The 19,432-nt window shown below is 34.5% G+C and overlaps 1 protein-coding gene across 6 annotated transcripts in view; it reads left to right on the top strand.

Moving 5' to 3' along the window:
- The window catches only part of USP49 (ubiquitin specific peptidase 49), a 126,201-nt gene that overhangs the window by 94,129 nt on the left and 12,640 nt on the right, over positions 1–19,432 (top strand). For 5 of the 6 annotated variants that reach the window (XM_051996925.1, XM_051996926.1, XM_051996923.1 and 2 more), the window contains exons 4-6: positions 12,520–12,667; positions 14,996–16,406; positions 18,811–19,015. In XM_051996925.1, coding sequence (XP_051852885.1) covers positions 15,024–16,406; positions 18,811–19,015 — 1,588 coding nt within the window. In that variant the 5' untranslated portion in view covers positions 12,520–12,667; positions 14,996–15,023. Of the gene's footprint in view, positions 1–12,519; positions 16,407–18,810; positions 19,016–19,432 lie in introns of all 6 variants that reach the window. The other variant, XM_051996922.1, reaches the window with a different exon arrangement.

The raw sequence follows: 19,432 nt of genomic DNA, 5'->3' as shown, positions 1-19,432 counted from the left end.
TTGGTCAACCTGCCATTTGTGGGAAGGGGTGGGGGAAAGGAGGGGAAAAGTTGGAACAAAAGGTTTTGCAATTGTCAATGCTGAAAAATTACCCATGCATATATCTTGTAAATAAAAAGCTATAATAAAAATAAATAAATAAAATTGACCAGCATTAAAAAAAAAAAAAAAAAAGAAAAAGAAAAATTTTGGAAGGGGGCAGGTTATGGAGGCTTTAAAAACCAAACCGAGAAATTTTATTTAATCTTGGAGGGAATGAGAAGCCATTGGAGTTGACTGCCTGTGATTGAAGGTTTGGGATTTTGCAAGGATGAATGTTGAGAATTATCTGTGCATGTATTTTGAAAATAAACAGCTTTAATTTAAAAAAAAACACAGTTTAAAAATTAGAAAAATAAAAGGGTTTTTTTTTTGTTGTTTTTGATTTGTTTTTAAGTTAAATAAAGATTTATTCTTTAAAAGCCAATGGAATGGAGGAAGGACTGGAGTGGGAAGAAGCTTGAGGAAGAGAAATCAACCAACAGGCTTTTGTAATAGACCAGGCATGAGATAATGAGGGTTCTTGATAAGGATAGTGGCAGTAAAGAAAGAGGAGGACACCTGTGTGAAAGATAGGATGAAGATAGAATCAATCAACAGAACTCAACAACTAATGAATAATGAGAGGTAAAAGAAAGAAATTGAGGATGAAATGTCAAGATTGTGAAACTGGATGATTTTTAACAGTTGAATGGTATTCAATATTATATTGAATTAATTGAACCTATAAGGTGGTACCCTAGTGGGAAAGTTATAAAGTAGGGAGGATTTATGGGGGAAATGATTTAGATTTTGAAGATGTTGAGTTTGATGTCTACAGGACATCTAATTTAAACTATTCATTAGGGTAAGTAGTTGGAAATAAAAAATTGGCTAGACAGATCTGAGAATCACATACTTAGATGTGATACTCTGAAAACATAGGATCTTACAAGATCATTAACTGAAATAGTATAGAAGAAGAGGAGACAGTTCAGGAGACAGCCTTGGGGAACACATGATTAACAGTCATTTGGCAGGAAACAGAACTGCAGTTCCCAGGAAGAGGAAACAAGGCAAGATTTCACTGCTAGAGGAATAACCATGCCAAGTGAAAGACTCCAGTAGAGAAAGATCAGTCAGTCAATCAATAGGCATTAAATATCAACTATGTTCCAGGCACTGCTCTAGATGCTGAAGATATAAATAAAAAAGAGTAAAACAAAAAAGTCATGATTTATATGAAAATCCAACAAAGGAGACTGAATAGTCAGACATAATAGGAGGAAAATCATGACAAAGCAGTGTAATAAAAACCTAGACAAAAGAGGTGAAAGATTACAGAGAGATTAAGGAGAATGAGGACTGAGAAACATCCATTAGGTTTGGCCATTGAAATCATTGATAACTCTGGAAAGAACAGTTTTAATTGAATGGTGAGTTCAGAAGCCATTCTTCAGCAAATTGATTTTAAAAAATGAGAAGGAAATTGTCAATGACCACCTTCTCAAGGTATTTTACCCACTAAAAAAGGGATATAGTAGTTAAGAAGGGTGGACCAAGTAAATAGTAGGGAAGTAACCAGTAAACCATGAGAGTTGGGATGATAAAGGGATCAATCTGCTGGAGAAGATGGAATTAGATAACTTGTACATGAAGAGCAATTTGTTCTAAACAAGTAAAAGGACTACTAATTCATGTCAGAAAGGGATAAAGAAGATGAAAGTAAGCAGAAGGTATCTAAATGATGTGAAATGAGAATGGGAATAAAGCTTTTCGGTTAATGGTCTCAATTTTTTCTGTGATAATGAGGCAAGATTCTCAGCTGAAAGAGAGGTAAGGGAGGGGAGCTATGGGAGGTTTGAAGAAGGATAAAAAGATTTGGAAAAGCAGCCATGGTGAGTTAGATAGTGAATCTCTTGGGGGAGCATAAAGAAATTGCATTGCCATAGTGAGGGTACATTTGAGATTTTGTAATGAATTTGTAGCGGATCCAGTCTACCCAGTTTTGTGATTTTTCTCCAGCTTTGTTCGTTAGTGTGTTATTAGGAGAGAAAATAGTGAATGGTTGAGCCATATAAATATCAAGTATATTATAAATGTTGTGCCTCATTCAGTAGTTTTACTTTTGTTAAATGTATGTCTCTGCAATTTGATATATTTGGTGTTTTGTGCAAGATAGAAACACCAAGGAAACAATGTAGTTTCATAAGATCATATACCTAAATCTAGATCTAAAAAGGAACCTTAGTGGCCATCTACTCCAAATCCTTCATTTCACAGGTAATAAAATTGAGGTCCAAAGAGATTAAATATGTTGTTAACTTGTTCTTACTTTCATGACTTTCCAGTTATTTTCTATGTTGGTACTAACAATACCATCCCAAATGTTTCCTGCCATCTTTGCTTCTTGTAATGGACTGAGGCTTAAGTTGATGCACTGAGATCCCAAGCACATGAGGCTAAATAGTAATTGGACCATATCTATTAATATATATGCTTGGAGAAAGAATGGCCCCACCCACTTTTTGTGCAAGTCCTGATGTGTTGTATAGGAAATGACGATTTTGGTAGGTGGAGGCAAGGGGGCAGAAAGGAAAGCGGAAAGAGAGCCTGCTGGCTGGTGTCTTTGTCACAGCTGCTTGCATTGCTATTGCGACTGCCCTTCACCTCCTATCCCCCTCTGCTAGCTGGCTTCCTGTCTGCCCACATTGCTATCGCAATCCTTCTTCACCTCTACTGAGAATAGAGATTAAAGATTTTTCCCTTAACCTGAATTTATGACTCCGGCTGATTTTAAATACGCGGTCATCACAGCTTCTGGTGCTTTTCTTTCACCAACCGGAACTTAGCTATCCTGAATTTTGTTCTTTCAAGTAGCTCTCTAGTTATACTCAGTCTAGTTAATCTGTAGATGTTGGTGTACTTAACAGAACACTAAAATGAGAGTTGAGACCTAGGTTCTAGTCTCATGACTGACATTTAACTATCCTTATGACACATAACTATCACTTTCTGATCCTCGGTTTCCCTATAATTAAAAGCAGTTGAGTGATGAGATAATATCTAAAGTATTAGTTCCAAATTTCTGTAATTTTCTGACACTAATCATGGTAAAGAGTTAACAGTTAATTAGCTTATGCCAGTTAGTTACCCTTTCCAGATAGTCATTTTAACAAGGGTTTTTCAGTCTCTTTAATTCAAAGAAAAACATGGTAGACATTTCAGGTGTCCTCACTATCCTGTGATGGAGATAATTAATCTATAGATTTTTTTTCTATAGAACTAGCTGTGAAGGCAGTACTTTAATAAAAATATTTTGATTATGACTAGTTCTTGGGGGATGAGCTATAAGCTCATTACAATAGTGTAAACTTACAGTGAGCATATAGAGGGTGCAGTTTAAGTCTTGCATGAATTTTAGGCCCTTACTACTATAGGTGAATATTTTCCATATATATCCTACCAATAGAGGAACTGCTTGGAATATTCTTAAGATGGGAGGCAAAGTATGGAAAGACAACATCTTCAGAATTCTTTCTATCCTTGATTTAATGGATCCCTATTTTTCTTTCTTCTTTAACCTTTCCCTACCACTAGGATAGTGTTTTACTAATCTGATAAAACCATCATAAACTCAGAAGCTGATTCAAGTATTTCATTTATATTCTATGCTATTCTGTGCTATTATAGATTTATTTTTAATATTTTAATTATACCTTATTGTGCTTACATTGTAGAGATTTTAGAGCACTTTTGGTAATTGTCTGGGTTTAGAAATATATTTTTCTATAAATAATTTTCTGCCCATCTCTAAATCTTAATTCCATAGATGGATTATTCATATAAGAAAAGCCTCAATTTCCTATCCAAATTATTCTAGTATTGTTAATGCAATTTCATTAGTTAAATCCTCAAATACTTGGAGGAGAAAAGTGGATCACCACTAATCTAGCCTCCCTGTAGATTTTATTGTAGGCAGAAGTGAGTTGATCCAAGAACTTATAATATACTCAAGTTAATAAACCAGATAGAGGGAATAGTTAACCAAGATAATAATAGGCATCAGTGGAGACAATAATTCATATTTATGTAGTGTATTTTAAGCTTTGCAAAGTGCCTTTCTTGCAATAACTCTTTGAGGCAGGGTAATTAAAATAATATTTTCCTTGTTTTTATAAATAACAACATTGAGTTTAGAAATTTAATCTCTTGCCTTTGGTCATCGAAAAATTAAATATCAGCATTAAGATTTGACATCAGGTCTTCTGAATCCAAATGCTTTTACCTTTGTACCTATACCATAATATCCTGATGATTCTCTTCATTTCTCTCCTCTCTGATTCCTTAAAATTCATAAACCATATATTCACAACCATTATCAAGTGTTGAATAAAACATTCTGCCAAAGTGGGAAAGAAAATATTTAAAAATTAGCCCTTTGTCTTCACAGCCAGGCTAGACCAGGAGCTAAGGAGGAATTTCAGGAAATTCCTTAACACTAAATTGAGCTGGCTAGCCATAAATTTGTTGAGTAGTACAATTTAAACTTTCCAATAACTCGTGCCTAGTTACTTCTAATATTATTCAGTAAAGAAAAAGAGGACATAATCCTACCCGAAAGAGTAAAGTTAAATGTTCACCTGCCTGTCTTCATGGAAAATTCTAAAAAAGACTTTAAAAATCAAATGAGAGATTAAAAAAAATAGAGAGAGAGAGAACAATCCAAGAAAAACAAGATTATGAAAAGAGAGTCAACCAACTAGAAGAGGAGATTCAGAACTTTAAGAAAGAAAATGACTCCTTGAAAACTAGAATTGGGCAAGGGAAAGCCAAGAGAGTTATAAGAGGTCAAGAAATAATAAAACAAAATATAAAGAATGAAAAAATAAAAGAGAATGTGAAACATAAGAAAAACAGCAGATCTGAAGAACAGATCAGAAAAAGAAAACTATTTAATAATTGGACTTCCTGAAAGCGATGATCAAAAAAAGAATCTATACAAGAAATAATTAAAGAAAATTGTAGTTTTAGAATAAGAGAGGAAGCTAGAAATAGAAAAATCCACCAATCACCACCTGAAAAAAGATCCTACAAGGAACATTATAGCCAAATTTCAAAACCCTCAGATCAAGGAGAAAATATATTACAAGAAACCAGAAAAAATAAAATTCAGATACTGTGGAGCCACAATTAGAATCACACAAGATCTAGCAATAGTTACATGAAAAGATTATAGGTCTTGGAATACTATATATGGAAAAGCAAAAGAAATAGGGTTGCAGCCAAAAATATTATACCAGCAAAGTTAAGCATAATCCTGAATGAAAAAGTGGATATTCAGTAAATTTCCAGACTTTGAGGATTTTGTTGCAGAAAGACTTAATAGAAAATCTTGACGTAACATCCAAGAGAAATATAAGGTAAACATCAAAGACAAGTTTCAAGGGACTCAATAAGGACAAACTGCTTTATATGTGGAAATGTAAACCATATGTCTAAAATTGTCATTATAGTAATTGGGCATTTGAAACAAAGGTTGGGGTAGAACTGAATATATGATTTTAAAGAAGCAAAATCATGTAGGAAAAGGTGGTAGTACTTATTCTTCATTCTCGAAGAAGGCCATGACATCAGGGAGGTGATGCCATGACATGCAAGTGAGTTGGATTTAAATGACGGAGACCATACAAAGTTATCAGCTTCACTTTCCCCTCCAGAGCCATCTGGGTCCAGTAGTAACATATAGATCAAGATGACTAATGATGGCCCTGGGTCTTCAACAGGTCTATGTTTGACTGAGATATCACACCCATTCAGTGATTAAGGCTAGGTAGCATTTGAGGCAAAGAATTTCCTCTTTCACCTAGTAAAAATGAATGAATGAATGAATGAATAGATATGGGAAAGGAAGACCCTCTTAAGTTTCTGGTGAAAGCAGAAATTATTGCTATTTACATTCAATCTAAATGAATCAGGATCCAAATAATGATTAAATGAGATAAATGAGACTTGGCCTGGGGACCTGACCTATAGGTGGCTAATCATTGAGAAGCAGAAGGGCTTTCAGTCAACCTGAGACCTGCTGTAGGAAAAGATAAAAATAGTAAATATATTATAGGTGTGAGAGCAAGAATTAATACAGAAGAATTAGATAAAAGGAGGGAGGGAATGGGTTAAAGAAGGAATAATACATATATGTAGATCTATAGATATATATGTATCTATATTGATTATAGACATAAATGTGTGTACATATATTTATTTAGAAAGGTATAAAAGTCTTCTAAAATTATAAAGAGGCAAGAGAATTATATAAGGAGGATATTGTAGATTAAGGAAATAAGGTGTCTACACACTATTCATGGGAATAGGATAAAGAGTGAGGGAAAAAGATGGTGGGTAAAGGATAAAGAAGGAATCCTTGAAGGATGGGATAAGATAAGGGAGTAGAAGTAAAATAGAGATATCAGCAGAGATGGGAAATAAGAAATATATACATAATTATGATAATAGTAATGAATTTATTAGGAAAAAAGGCAGGGGTAGTAGACATTGTTCTCAAAGTTAAAGCTAAAATATTTAATCAAAAGAGAAAAATTGGGAAACTACAGTATATGTCAACTATATTAATCAATGTTGTTTTAGACCATTTAAAATAACTAGATAGTATAAGGTTGGAATATTGCTATGATGTAGGAAGTGATGAATTGGTGAATTTAAGAAAATATGGAAAGATCTTAGATTTTTGAAGGATGGTGTTATCTATTTTCAGAGAAACAGGATAAACAGAAGCCTAGTATGGTCTCACATATAAATATAATTATATGTGTGTGTGTGTGTGTATAGAAATATATCTGTACTTAATTATAGCTTTGGGGGGGGAAGATATGGGGAAGAAAGGGGGAGAAGAATATGAAATAAAAGTTCATAACAAAGAATAAAAGAAAAACCTACAAAAAAGTCAAGATGGACAGCTCTGATCATGATGGTACAATATTATTTAGGCTTTCTTGAAATGGATATTATCATATTTTTGAATTCTCTTCTATTCTGCTGTAACATGGAAATTTTTCTATTTTGTATTTAAGTTTTAAATATTTTTAAAGTAAAAGATGAGCTTGTTCTTACAGAACAATAATATTCCATAACATTCATATATCATAACTTTTTCAGCCATTCTCCATCTGATGAACATCCTCCACAGTCTTCAACATCATTGATGAACATGGTTTGTAGCAGTGGAAATATTAAAGAAGATGTATTACCATCTGATGCTGTACTAGTAGTAGGACCTTTCCACCCAACTTGCAGCTAAAAACCTCCTCTATATGTATATCTTATCTCTTTTATAATGTGAGCTATTGGAAAGCAGAAACTGTCTGTCTTTAGTTTTTGTATTCCCAGCACTTGTGTAATTATGTAAATTGAGTGCTTTAGTAAAGCTTTTTAATTCATTTAATTTCCAGGTTTCTCTGAATTCTTCATATTCATGAAAGCATATTGGTGTAATAGTTGGGGCTCTGGCCTAGAAATCTAGAAGACCAGAAGACCTGGATCTTTGGATTTGAAGGGGATGAATGCCTTTTTTTCCCCCATAGAAATATTATGTGGTGATTAGACATTAAATTTGGCATAGCATTATACTTAAGGTACATTATGATTTTAACAGGCTTTTGTGAGACATCCTGTTTCCATGGGGAAAGGCATTCTTAATTCCAAACAACTGACTTAGAAACAAACTTTTTGAATAGAATTGATTCATAAGGTAAGGACTGTCTTGAGCTCGATATATATTTTGGAAATTTGTATAGCAAAACCTCAGTCCTACTTCAAAGTAGATTAGAAGTAATCCCAATCTAATTTGAGGGAGGTAATCAAAATGTAATTGGGTTTTAGAAACACTGGAGTTACTGATTAGAGAAATGCAAATTAAAACAACTCTTGAGGTATCATCTCAAATCTATCAGATTGGCTAATATGACAAAAAAAGGAAACTGATAAGTGTTGGAGAGGGTGTGGGAAAATTAGAACACTAAAGCATATCACCCACCTACTATTCTGAAGAGAGTTTTGGAACTATACTCAAAGGGCTATAAAACTGTGCCTGCCCTTTGATCAAGCAATACCACTACTAGGCCAAAGAGATCATAAAAAAAAGGGAAAAGAACCCACATTTTGAAGCAGCTATGTTTATGATGGCAAAGAATTGAAAATTGAGGAGATGCCTATCAATTGTGGAATGGTTGAACAAACTGTGGTATATGAATGTAATGGAATACATATATAAAAAATGGTAAGCAGACAGATTTCAGAAAAACTTTGAAAGACTTACATGAACTGATGCTGAGTGAAGTGAACAGAATCAGGAGAACATTGTGCGAAATAACAGCAAGATTATGTAATGGTCAACTTTGCTAGGCTTAGTTTTTTTTTTTAGCAATACAAATGACCTATGACAATTCCAAGAGATAAAATGATAGAAAATGCTATCCACATCCCGAGAAATAATAAATGTGAATGCAGACCCAAGCATACTATTTTCAGGATTTTTTTTTTTTTTTTTTTGGTTCTCATGGTTTTTCCCTTCTGATACTTCTTTCACAATATGACTAATGTGGAAATATGTTTAATATGATTGTATATACATAACTTATGTCAAATTGCCATTTTGGAGGGGGAAGGGGGAGAGAAGGAAATAAAAACTTTTGCATGTAATTGGAAAAAAAAATATGGGGAGGGGATTTAGAGACATTAGCATTTATGGTGATATTTACCTGAAAATTCAGTATCACCTGTAAATTTTAGATGATTTTAATTCCACCACTGAAGGCTGATAATGATTCAAAGGGAAAGATAGCATATTTGTGATGGAACTTGGAACTTTTAGTAACAATGTATATAGAATGGGCGGGGCAGTTTTTAAGATCCAAGGTTACTCATTAATTTGTGGGTAAGGGAAAGGAGGGGAAAAATTGGAACAAAAGGTGGGCAATTGTCAATGCTGTAAAATTATCCAGGCATATAACTTGTAAATAAAAAAGCTATTAAAATTTTTTTTAAAATGTGGGTAAGGTATACTTCTTGAAAAGGGAGAAAATAGTTTAGAGAGATTGGGGGGGGGGGCAAAATTAGTTGTAGAGTTTAGACTATCAGAAAAGTGGTTTATACCTAGGATTGAGGATGGACCTAAAGACTTGATATAAAAAATTTTGTTCCCTTCATGATCAGAATTGTTAAGAAATATGTGTTTGGCCTTGTAGTAGTGAGAGAAAAGAGGAAGGAGGAAAGTGCAAATGGAAATAAAATTTTAAAAGTCGGATCTGTGAGTGAACTTAAATCTTTGCTAAATTTTAAAATGAATCTATGCCAATACTTTATTTTGTGCATGATTTGTACCTAAAAAGTTCTGATGCTGTAATAAAAAATGGATACTTTAAATTGTTGACAGTATTATGTTAAAAAAAAAGGGCATGACGAGAAAAGTGTATATTCCATGAAGGAGCATTCCAGGGAATCAGTTTTGGTTTAATTGCTGAAAATTACCCAGACAGTACCAAAACTGACCATAGAACCTTCTCTTTGGGGGATTGGCTTCCCTGTGCTCTTTATCACTTTTTTGAGGGAAATTAGTTGTTTACAAAGAGTTGGTATTTTTAAAAAGTAGGTTTTTTTGCAAGTCTCACAGGGAAATGTATCTATTTGTCAACAGATATATGATGTCCAAGAGTTTACTTAGACCTCTTTCCTGCAACAACCTCCACTCAACTGAATTATTAGTAAAGGACAAAACCTAAATAGTAACAGAATAAAAATGTTTTAAAGTTTGAGAATTCTTCTATAAACTTGTAAGAGAAAGCAAGCAATTTTTCTTTTTCATTTTTAAATAAATTTTGTTTCTTCGACACATTATCCAATTCTCCATAATATAGAATCCCATGAAATAAGTACACAAAGAAAGCCAGTCAAAGAAAGTCCTAGCTCCTCCCATCTCCTCACCTGTCTTCCTATCTAAATCTCACTCCTGAGGTCTACTCTTAGATCCTCAGCAGTCTGAACATCTGGATGACATTTGGATGTCTTGCAAACAAGTGAAACTCAATGTCTCAAATACAACTCACCATCTTTACCCCTAAACCTTACTTTCCCTCAAGTCTACTATTTTTGTGAAGGCATGTCAGTACTTTCACAAACTCTTAACTCTTCTCATCTCTATATCTAAATCAGTTGTCAGGTGTTGTGAATTCCTTTTTCCATAGACTCTCTCTATTTTTCATCTTATTAGTCTCTCCATTTGAAAAGACATCACCCTAATTTCAGATTGAAACCTGGGCCTGAGGTCAGACAACCTAGCTGGTAGTTTTGAATCTGCCTCTTAGTAACTGTACCACTGACCAAGTCATTTAACCTTCAGAGCCTCCATTTTCTTATAAAGAACAGTGTTGAATTCTTCAAAATGTGTTCTAGCTCTCTAGTCTAATATGATTTGAAAATGCATTGATCTGTGAGTAAAATTCTCAAGTCTTTTTTCACAAAAGACTCTAATACATTTTCTTTATCTGCTTTGAGTCTTCTGCCATCATGTATCATTAAAGGCTTTATGGCTTTCCTCCTGGCCTAAAATAGAAAGTCAAAGCAATTGTTTCACGATATTAACAATACAAAAAACAATTCTTAAAGGTCCTAAAATAAACATTATAATACATATAATATAATTTCACTTCACACAATTATAAAAAATTTCATAGGTTCCTTATTTTAATCCTACCTTTTTAAAATATGATAACATTTTGATATTAAAATTATTTTCCTCCCCTATATTGGAAAAAAGTATTATTAATAGATTCCCAGATTCATTATCATAGTATCATTTTACTTATTAAAATCCATTTTTTCCCATGCCTAAATTAATTTTTCCTTACAAGGCTAAGCCTTTAGAGTTTTCTGTGGTAGGGGTAATTCTAGACATATATTGTAGAATTAAGGGTTAATAGATCCAACACTGGTACATATGGCAGTGAGCAGAATCGCAGATGTTGATGATACCATATAATTAGTATTCTTTTATGTAAATGAAGGCTGTCAGCATGTTACCATAGTGTCTAATCTTTTTCAGGCCAGAATTTATGCCACTTGGTCTTACACACAGAATTATTTCACATTCCTAAGTGTAAGAACCTGAAGGAAATTGACAGGGGGGATAAGGGAGTTTTGAAGGGGAAGGAATGGAAGGTTCCCTTAAGCAGAATTCTTCCACTTAATTTAACAATGCATTTAGACAATTAAGACTGTTAGGAAATTTGATATGGAAAATAATTAGAATTAGCCAAGTAAAAGACAAATCAAAATTTCAAGTTAGAATTTTTTAAAGGATGGTTATGGTTTGGTCAGTTACCTCATGGAAACTTAGTCTGTAAGTTGAAAGCATCAAAACAAAAGACAAAAAATTTAAAAGTTTGGGTATATATTTTTAAAACATTAACCATTTATATGCTAGTGTCATATATACCAGGTTAATCATAATGTGATTTTTTTCTTTCCAAATGCAAGATATTTAAAAAGCAAAAGCTAGTTTTCTTGTGTCAGAGGTCTGTTCTTCCTTCCTCCTCCCCACTCTCCACCTTAGATCTATCTAGAGTGTACATAGCACATATCAATTATTAGTTAATCTGCTTAACATATTAGAACTGTTGAAAGGCTTATTATCCTCCCCTAATTATATTGTAACTATACTTCTTATGAGCTGGCATTGTGTTTGGGTTTCCTTTGGGTCATACTTCTTCTAAATGCTGGAGTGAGAGGGGCTCATGGCAACTTTGGGGAATCTAAATGAAAAGATGTATATTTTACATGTGTAAAATTGGGCTTATCAGTGAGTGTTATACCATATTTTGAAATACTGAGAGTATATGTAAGAGGTGAGTACATGCATTACTGGTTTTCAAAAAAAACCCATTCATCCCCTTTTCCTCTTTCATTTCTTGTTAAAGTCAGTTGAAATTTTGGTTTCTTCATATGGGTGGATTAAAGATTATTTCTCATCATTTTTGAAAGGTTTCCATTCTGTGATAAAATAGCAAATATAAAGCTTAGTTACTACATCAAATCCACCTTCTATCCCTCCCTCTTTTCTTTCTGCCTGACTCAAATCTAAGTAGTGCAGTCCACAACATCCCTGAGTTTTCCTGTGTGGATTTTATGCCATATGGCAGGTTAGTCAGTTACCACAACAGACTTATAATGGAGGAAAAGGATGTGTAGGAAAATGTGAGTGTGATCAACCAATTTTTATATTAGAAAATAAAATTAGGAAAAAAAATTCCATTGTGCTCTTTCCACTTGACAAATGTTCATGGAAAATGTGAGATGGTTTTGTATTTTTATTAATCTAGTTCTATTTTTCTTTAAGAAAAAATAAAAATAATAGCTCTTTCTCACAGTTATGTTCAAGTTGTTACATTCATGGATAACTTACTCACCAAACTATTCTTTTCTCTATAGATTTTTGAAGCTGTGCTGTGTTTCATGTGATAAAGATCTCAGGACCAATTAAATTCCTGAAAACCTGCCAGATCCTATTGGCTAAAATGGGGATTTGCCAGGCCCCAGGTTCTGAGTTACAAAGAAGAGGCAAAACATATATGACTCAGTGAGTACTGAATCATCAAAAAAAAAAAAAAAAAGAAAGGCAAAAGATCCTGAATAAAAGATAATTCATCCTAAGCTGTTTTGGGGAAAGAATTTTATGAGTAAAATTCCTTATTTGACTTCTATGAAAGCTTGTGTTCTTGAAAAAGGAATTAGATTGTTTACAAATCGTAAATGTGAAAAGCATGAAGATTAAGATTGGTCTCTTGATTTTTTCAACTTTTTTTTTCCTCATTTAGTGAATGATCATTTTGATTGTTATACATAGCCAGCCTCTGAACTTGTACTGTTTGATAAGCAGCACAAAGTAAATATTTTCTAACTACTTTAGCCTTTCAGGTCATACTGTTCTGTTTGTTTGAGTAAGTCTAAGCTTAGATGTTTCATTACCTATGTGGTATATACATGCAATAAGTTTGAATATTTCTGAGACAGGATAGCTTTGATCTTAAACTTCAGTCTTGGCAGGCACTCTATACTTAACACAGAGTAAAATGCTAAGGGTTGTGGGAAAATGTATAAAAAAAAAAGAAAAAAAAAAGCCAGTTTTCCAGCCTTAAGTTTGTAATTTTAGTCTAGTTGAAACATAATATAAATAACTAAAAAAAATTAGCAACCTATCAGCAAAAATTAATATATAAAAACTGTGAATACATGTGTTTTATGGGAATTAAACGGGAAACTGAGTTTTTAATTTTTTTAAATATATGCATGCCCTCTAAACAACCTGAGATGGGACAATAATAGAAGTAGGGCGTCTAAATTGTGGCAACAGTATGGAAACCCCATTTAGAAGTGGGGAGTAAGTAGGCCATCTGTTAACTATGGGATCTGTCAGCAGGATTGAGCTGAAATAATGGTACAACAGAGAAGAAGGTAGCCAGAGGTGTCAACCAGAGAGAGTACAGAAGTAGTCATAGCCTCTTCCTTTTGACCTGAGTTCCCTGCCAGCAATGGGAAGAAAAGAGAGCTTTCCTGGAAAATGGAGGGGAGAAAGGAAGAAAGTACCCTAGGATATGAATAGAAATTACTCTTAGATTGGAAAATGGAAGGAGGAAAGGAAGAAAATTCCCTGGGACATGAATAGAAATCACTCTTATAATATTTAATATGAAAGTTTCTTTTCTAATATATCAAATGATGGGCTTTGTCCTTTTTGTAGTTCTTAAAAGTAGTTTTGAACTTCTACCCAGGATGTTTTATTAAAGTAGTTCTATGACAAGCAAAACTGATATGACTATGATAAAAAGTGAACTATTTCGGGCTTCCAAAATAATACCTACCTCCTTGCATTTGTTTACAAATCCCTTTTTAATTTTTATTTACATTAGCTGGAAGACTTGTATTGTCCCTTTGTTGTTCTTCCGATAATTAAAAAATAGATAACTTTTGTTTGAACAGTTAAGACTCATCCAGTTCTCCTCTATTTAACTATCCTTTCAGCCAAGATAGTGAAATTCCCCGCTCTCTTTTACAGAGTATATAAGTATTCTTTTACAACAAGACATGCAAATTTTACCTTGACTGGTTGACAGTCTGCCACTTTTGTCACTTTTAAGAACACAATTCTTAGAATTCTGGAAATAGGATCTTTTATTTTCAGATTAATTAGGATAAACCATCCAATTTACTTCTGTTAGAGATTTTTCTCTAAAAGATTCCTTTCTCTCATTTCTATTTTCTTGACTTCTGGAAAATACTTTGGAACCAGCATGTGTTAGCTAATTTTTTTAAGGATCTTCCTCACAGAAGATTGTATTTGGAATACCTCTTGACTTTCCTGGTTCCCCTTTTTTTTTTTTACATTTCTGGTACTTTTCACCATTGGAGATTAGTAATGAGATATAGAGGCTTTCACCAGTTCAGTGATCACTTAGATTTCTAATGCTTCTTCATGTGAATCACAGGCACATATCATATGATGGTGATTTCCACCTCTTTTCTAAAGAACACAGTGGACCTGATAAACCATTCATCTTAGGTGTTCACTGGAATTTCAGAAATTAAAATAAGCAATTGAATTATAATTTTAAAATTGAGCCAAAGGAATAGTTTTCCCTGTTGTATCTTAATTACCTTTTTTTAGGGATCTTAATCTCTTCACCATCATTCTGATATTATATAATTGGTTTACTGGTTTTTCAGGAATCTTATTTTTGTGATGACTAAGAATGACAGAGCAATAGATACTTTAGTAAAAAGATCACTCTCACACATCCCCCCCAAAATAAAAAGGAAATACTCTTCAAAATTTGTAACACTGAGGTGTAGTTATCTCCTTTCTCTCACTTTTTTTTTTTTTTTTTTTTTTTTGGCCTTGCTTTGCCAGGTTAAAGGAGTGGAGACTTCTGTAAGACATGGATAGATGCAAACATGTAGGGCGGTTACGACTCGCCCAGGACCATTCTATCCTGAATCCTCAGAAGTGGCACTGCATGCAATGTAACACCACAGAGTCTGTCTGGGCATGTCTGAAATGCTCTCATGTGGCCTGTGGACGGTACATTGAGGAACATGCATTTAAACACTTTGAAGAAACCAGACATCCATTGGCTATGGAAGTCAATGATCTCTATGTGTTCTGTTACCTTTGTGAAGACTATGTTTTGAATGATAACCCTGAAGGGGATCTGAAACTGCTCAGAAGTACTCTCTCAGCAATTAGGAGCCAGAAGCAGGATTTGTCTGCAAGAAGTGGTAGGATGCTTCGGTCAATGGCTTCAGGGGAGGACGTGTTCCAACCTCAGCAGGTTCCTCAGGGACAGCCCCAGATGTTGACAGCTCTGTGGCACCGGCGTCAGTGTCTGCTGGCTAAAGCGCTGAGGATCTGGTTTGGAAAAAGCACGAGAGGCCAACAGAAATTGGAGCAAAGAAAGCAAATAGAGGAGTTGGAGAAGAAGAAGGAAGCTGCAAGGCAGCGGAGGCAGGAGATGAAGCGCCGCCTCCTTGAGGAGCTGGCCAACACCCCTCCCAGGAAGAGTGCAAGACTGCTTTCTCATGTTCACCAAGCAAATTTGATTCCCAGGAAGTTCAGAGAGATGGCAACAAGTTCCCCTACCTCAAGAAGAGTGCAGAGTAGCAAATTTAAGCCGTTTTATTCCATTCGCCGTAAGCCAATGGTGACACCCGGTGTAACAGGTCTGCGAAACCTGGGTAACACCTGTTACATGAACTCTATCCTTCAAGTGCTCAGTCACCTCCAGAAATTCAGAGAATGTTTTTTGACCCTTGACCTCTGTGAAACGGAAGAATTGCTTGCCAAAACAGCCAATGGGAAGTCTCAGATGTCAGGTAAATTGGCAAATGGATCTCCTGCTGATGAGTCAGCGAGAAATGACAGAATTGAACCATGCAGTAGGCAGGGCTTACCTACTGGCTTGAATGGTGGGTCCTCTATAAACAGGAGCTTAGAACTAATACAGCCTAAGGAGCCAAGTTCAAAGCACATTTCTCTCTGTCATGAATTACATACCCTCTTCCGTGTTATGTGGTCTGGGAAGTGGGCCCTGGTATCTCCATTTGCCATGCTCCATTCTGTTTGGAGTTTGATCCCTGCCTTTCGGGGCTATGACCAGCAAGATGCTCAGGAGTTTCTCTGTGAGCTACTGGATAAAGTCCAGCAGGAGCTGGAATCAGAGGGAACCAAGCGTCGGATCCTCATCCCCTTCTCTCAGAGAAAACTCACCAAGCAGGTTCTGAAGGTGGTGAATACAATATTTCATGGGCAGCTGCTCAGTCAGGTAGGTTTCTTCATTCCCCCAACCCTGATACTGGTCAGCACCAGCACAGATATGAAGTGGTTCTTGTGGGGACCTTGGGCAAGTTAACAGAATGAGGAAAGAGCTGAGATTCATTATAACTGTGTTATTTTAAGTGTGACATGGTGAATCGGTGTATACTGTCTTAATGAAAACTACTACTCTTTCTGCCACATTTTTATGTCATTTGCCATGTCACTAAATTTCAAACAGATGCCAGTGATGTTAACATTATTAATATATTAGCATTTCAGTAGAAATGTCATTTTTTCTTCTGCTGTGAATTGTACTCCATCCATACCATATAATGTTCTTGCCCATCTTTTCCTGTGTACCCCTCAAGTAACCCACCCCACACATTAGATTCATGGTCTGATTTTGTGTGTGTGTGTTTATATTTTATATAACACTCAGGTTTCCAATCTCTGATTCTTATTACATAATCTATCATATTTTATTTATGAACCACAGATGGTTTTTCCATCTTTGGCCTATTTTAGGAAATGATGAAGACTTCTTTAGGAGCCCTGGTTCCAAAATGGCTGGTAGAAAAGAAGTCTTTCCTAGTTTGCTGGTTTGAAATTTTTCATAATAGCTATAACATAATCACAGACTGATAAAGAACTATGATATAATATTAATCATTCCAATTAAGGGCTGGAAAGATCTCAGGGAAATGAGCAAACAAATAATGTTTCTTACATATATGTTGGTCTCAAAATAAATAGCTTGAATTAAAACAAAATTTTAATGATACTTAGAAGCCACCAGCATACCTAACAACAGCATATCTAAATAAAGTTAAAGAATAGTTTACATATAAACTTTTTTATTATGATTATGGCTTTACAAGATATATGCATGGGTAATTTTTCAGCATTGACAGTTGCAAAACCTTTTGTTCCAATTTTTCCCCTCCTCCTCACTCTCTTCTCCAGATAGCAAGTAGACCAATACATGTTAAATATGTTAAAGTATATGTTAAATACAATATATGTATCATGTCCATATAGTTATTTTGCTGTACAAGAAGAATCAGACTTTGAAATAGTGTAGCCTGTGAAGGAAATCAAACATGCAGGTGGACAAAAATAGAGGGATTGGGAATTCTATGTAATGGTTCACACTCATTTCCCTGAGTTCTTTTGCTGGGTATAGTTGGTTCAATTCATTACTGCTCTATTGGTTCATCTCATTGCTGGAGAGGGCCATGTCCATCAGAATTGATCATCATATAGTATTGTTGTTGAAGTATATAATGACTTCCTGGTCCTGCTCATTTCACTCAGCATCAGTTCATGTAAGTCTCTCCAGGCCTCTCTGAAATTATCCTGCTGGTCATTTCTTACAGAACAATAATATTCCATAACATTCATATACCACAGTTTATTCAGCCATTCTCCAATTGAGGGGATCCACTCAGTTTCCAATTTCTGGCCACTACAAAGAGGGCTGCCACAAACATTCTTGCACATATAGGTCCCTTTTCTTTTTTTAAGATCTCTTTGGGATATAAGCCCAGTAGTAACACTGCTGGATCAAAGGGAGGTTACAGGTATACTTAATGCATCAAAGTATCTATGAAAAAAAGTTACATTATATTTTAGTATTTTCCGGAGATCCTGATATAAATAAGAAGTGAGTTTCTTGTCATTAAAAAAGTGTATTATTGGGAGTGAAATAACAAGATCCCTTAATAGTTTACTCAAATTTACCTAAAATTGGGAGTTTTTAAGTGCTATTAAAGTCTTTGATTTGCAGAGGAAGAAGACTATGGATGTATGGAACACAGTATACTATCAGATTTGACTAATATATTTATTTTAGGAAAAGAGTGTCTTGAAGACTATGGATGTATGGAACGCAATATACTATCAGATTTGACTAATATATTTATTTTAGGGAAAGAGTCTTTTTTATTATTTGTTTCAAGGAAATGCTCACTGGGTATGGGACAAATGAATAAAGTTTATTTTTTAAAAAAATATGTTAACACCATGTTTTCTATGTGTCATAAAATCATGTATGTGGTTATACATGTGAATAATTCCTTAGTCATTTGTACTTTTGCAATTAGTCATTTGTACTTTTGCAACAAAGGAAGAACAGTATTACATATTGTAGGAGGAGTTACTATTCAGTGTGTGTCATGTGGTCTATAAAAATTAATAACCATTTAGGGAAGAAAGGCCTATCAGAGAAATAATGTGCTCCAGATTTTTAAATCACTTTTTTTTTTCTTTTTATGTCACTCCCCCTCCTCCCCCCACCAAAAAATCCACATGATTTGATGGCATGGTAATTTAGATGACTTTTTTGTATGAGCAAAATTTATGTCAGATGTAAGAGAGTGATATAATCTGCATATAAACCTTTCACTTCCTAGGTCACATGCATCACATGCAATTACAAATCTAATACTATTGAGCCCTTCTGGGATCTGTCCCTGGAATTCCCTGAGCGTTATCATTGCATAGAAAAAGGGCTTGTCCCTTTTAATCAGACTGAGTGCATGCTTACGGAGATGTTGGCCAAATTCACAGAGACGGAGGCCCTGGAAGGGAGGATCTACGCATGTGACCAGTGTAACAGTAAGTGATATGTTCTGAGTGACAAGAAGTAACATAGCTTAAAAAGCCAATAAGAAGTGATCAGAATACCCTCTTTTAGCTAAAAGTAAAACTTTTGATATTAACTTAGTACAAAACTTCATCATATTTGGAATTTTTCTTCAACTTTGGTTCTTTATTAAAAGCAAATTTATGAAAGTTCTCCAAACTTTTTAAAACAATATGAGTGTTACCTCTTGTAATGTCCCCCCATAGGCTTCATTAGATTCAAATATTGATTCCTAATATTATAAGATGCCACTTGTATTTATAGATATATATAGATTTGCACAATGCTTTACATATATATCTGAACCCTCTGTGGTGGGTGCTATTACTGTTATTCCCATCTTACAGATAAACTGAATCAGACAAAGAAAGGGTAAGTTATTTACCTAG

This window comes from Antechinus flavipes, chromosome 4 (genome assembly GCF_016432865.1).
Source record: "Antechinus flavipes isolate AdamAnt ecotype Samford, QLD, Australia chromosome 4, AdamAnt_v2, whole genome shotgun sequence".
Lineage (NCBI taxonomy): Eukaryota > Metazoa > Chordata > Mammalia > Dasyuromorphia > Dasyuridae > Antechinus > Antechinus flavipes.
This window is presented reverse-complemented; position numbering and strand designations above follow the sequence as displayed.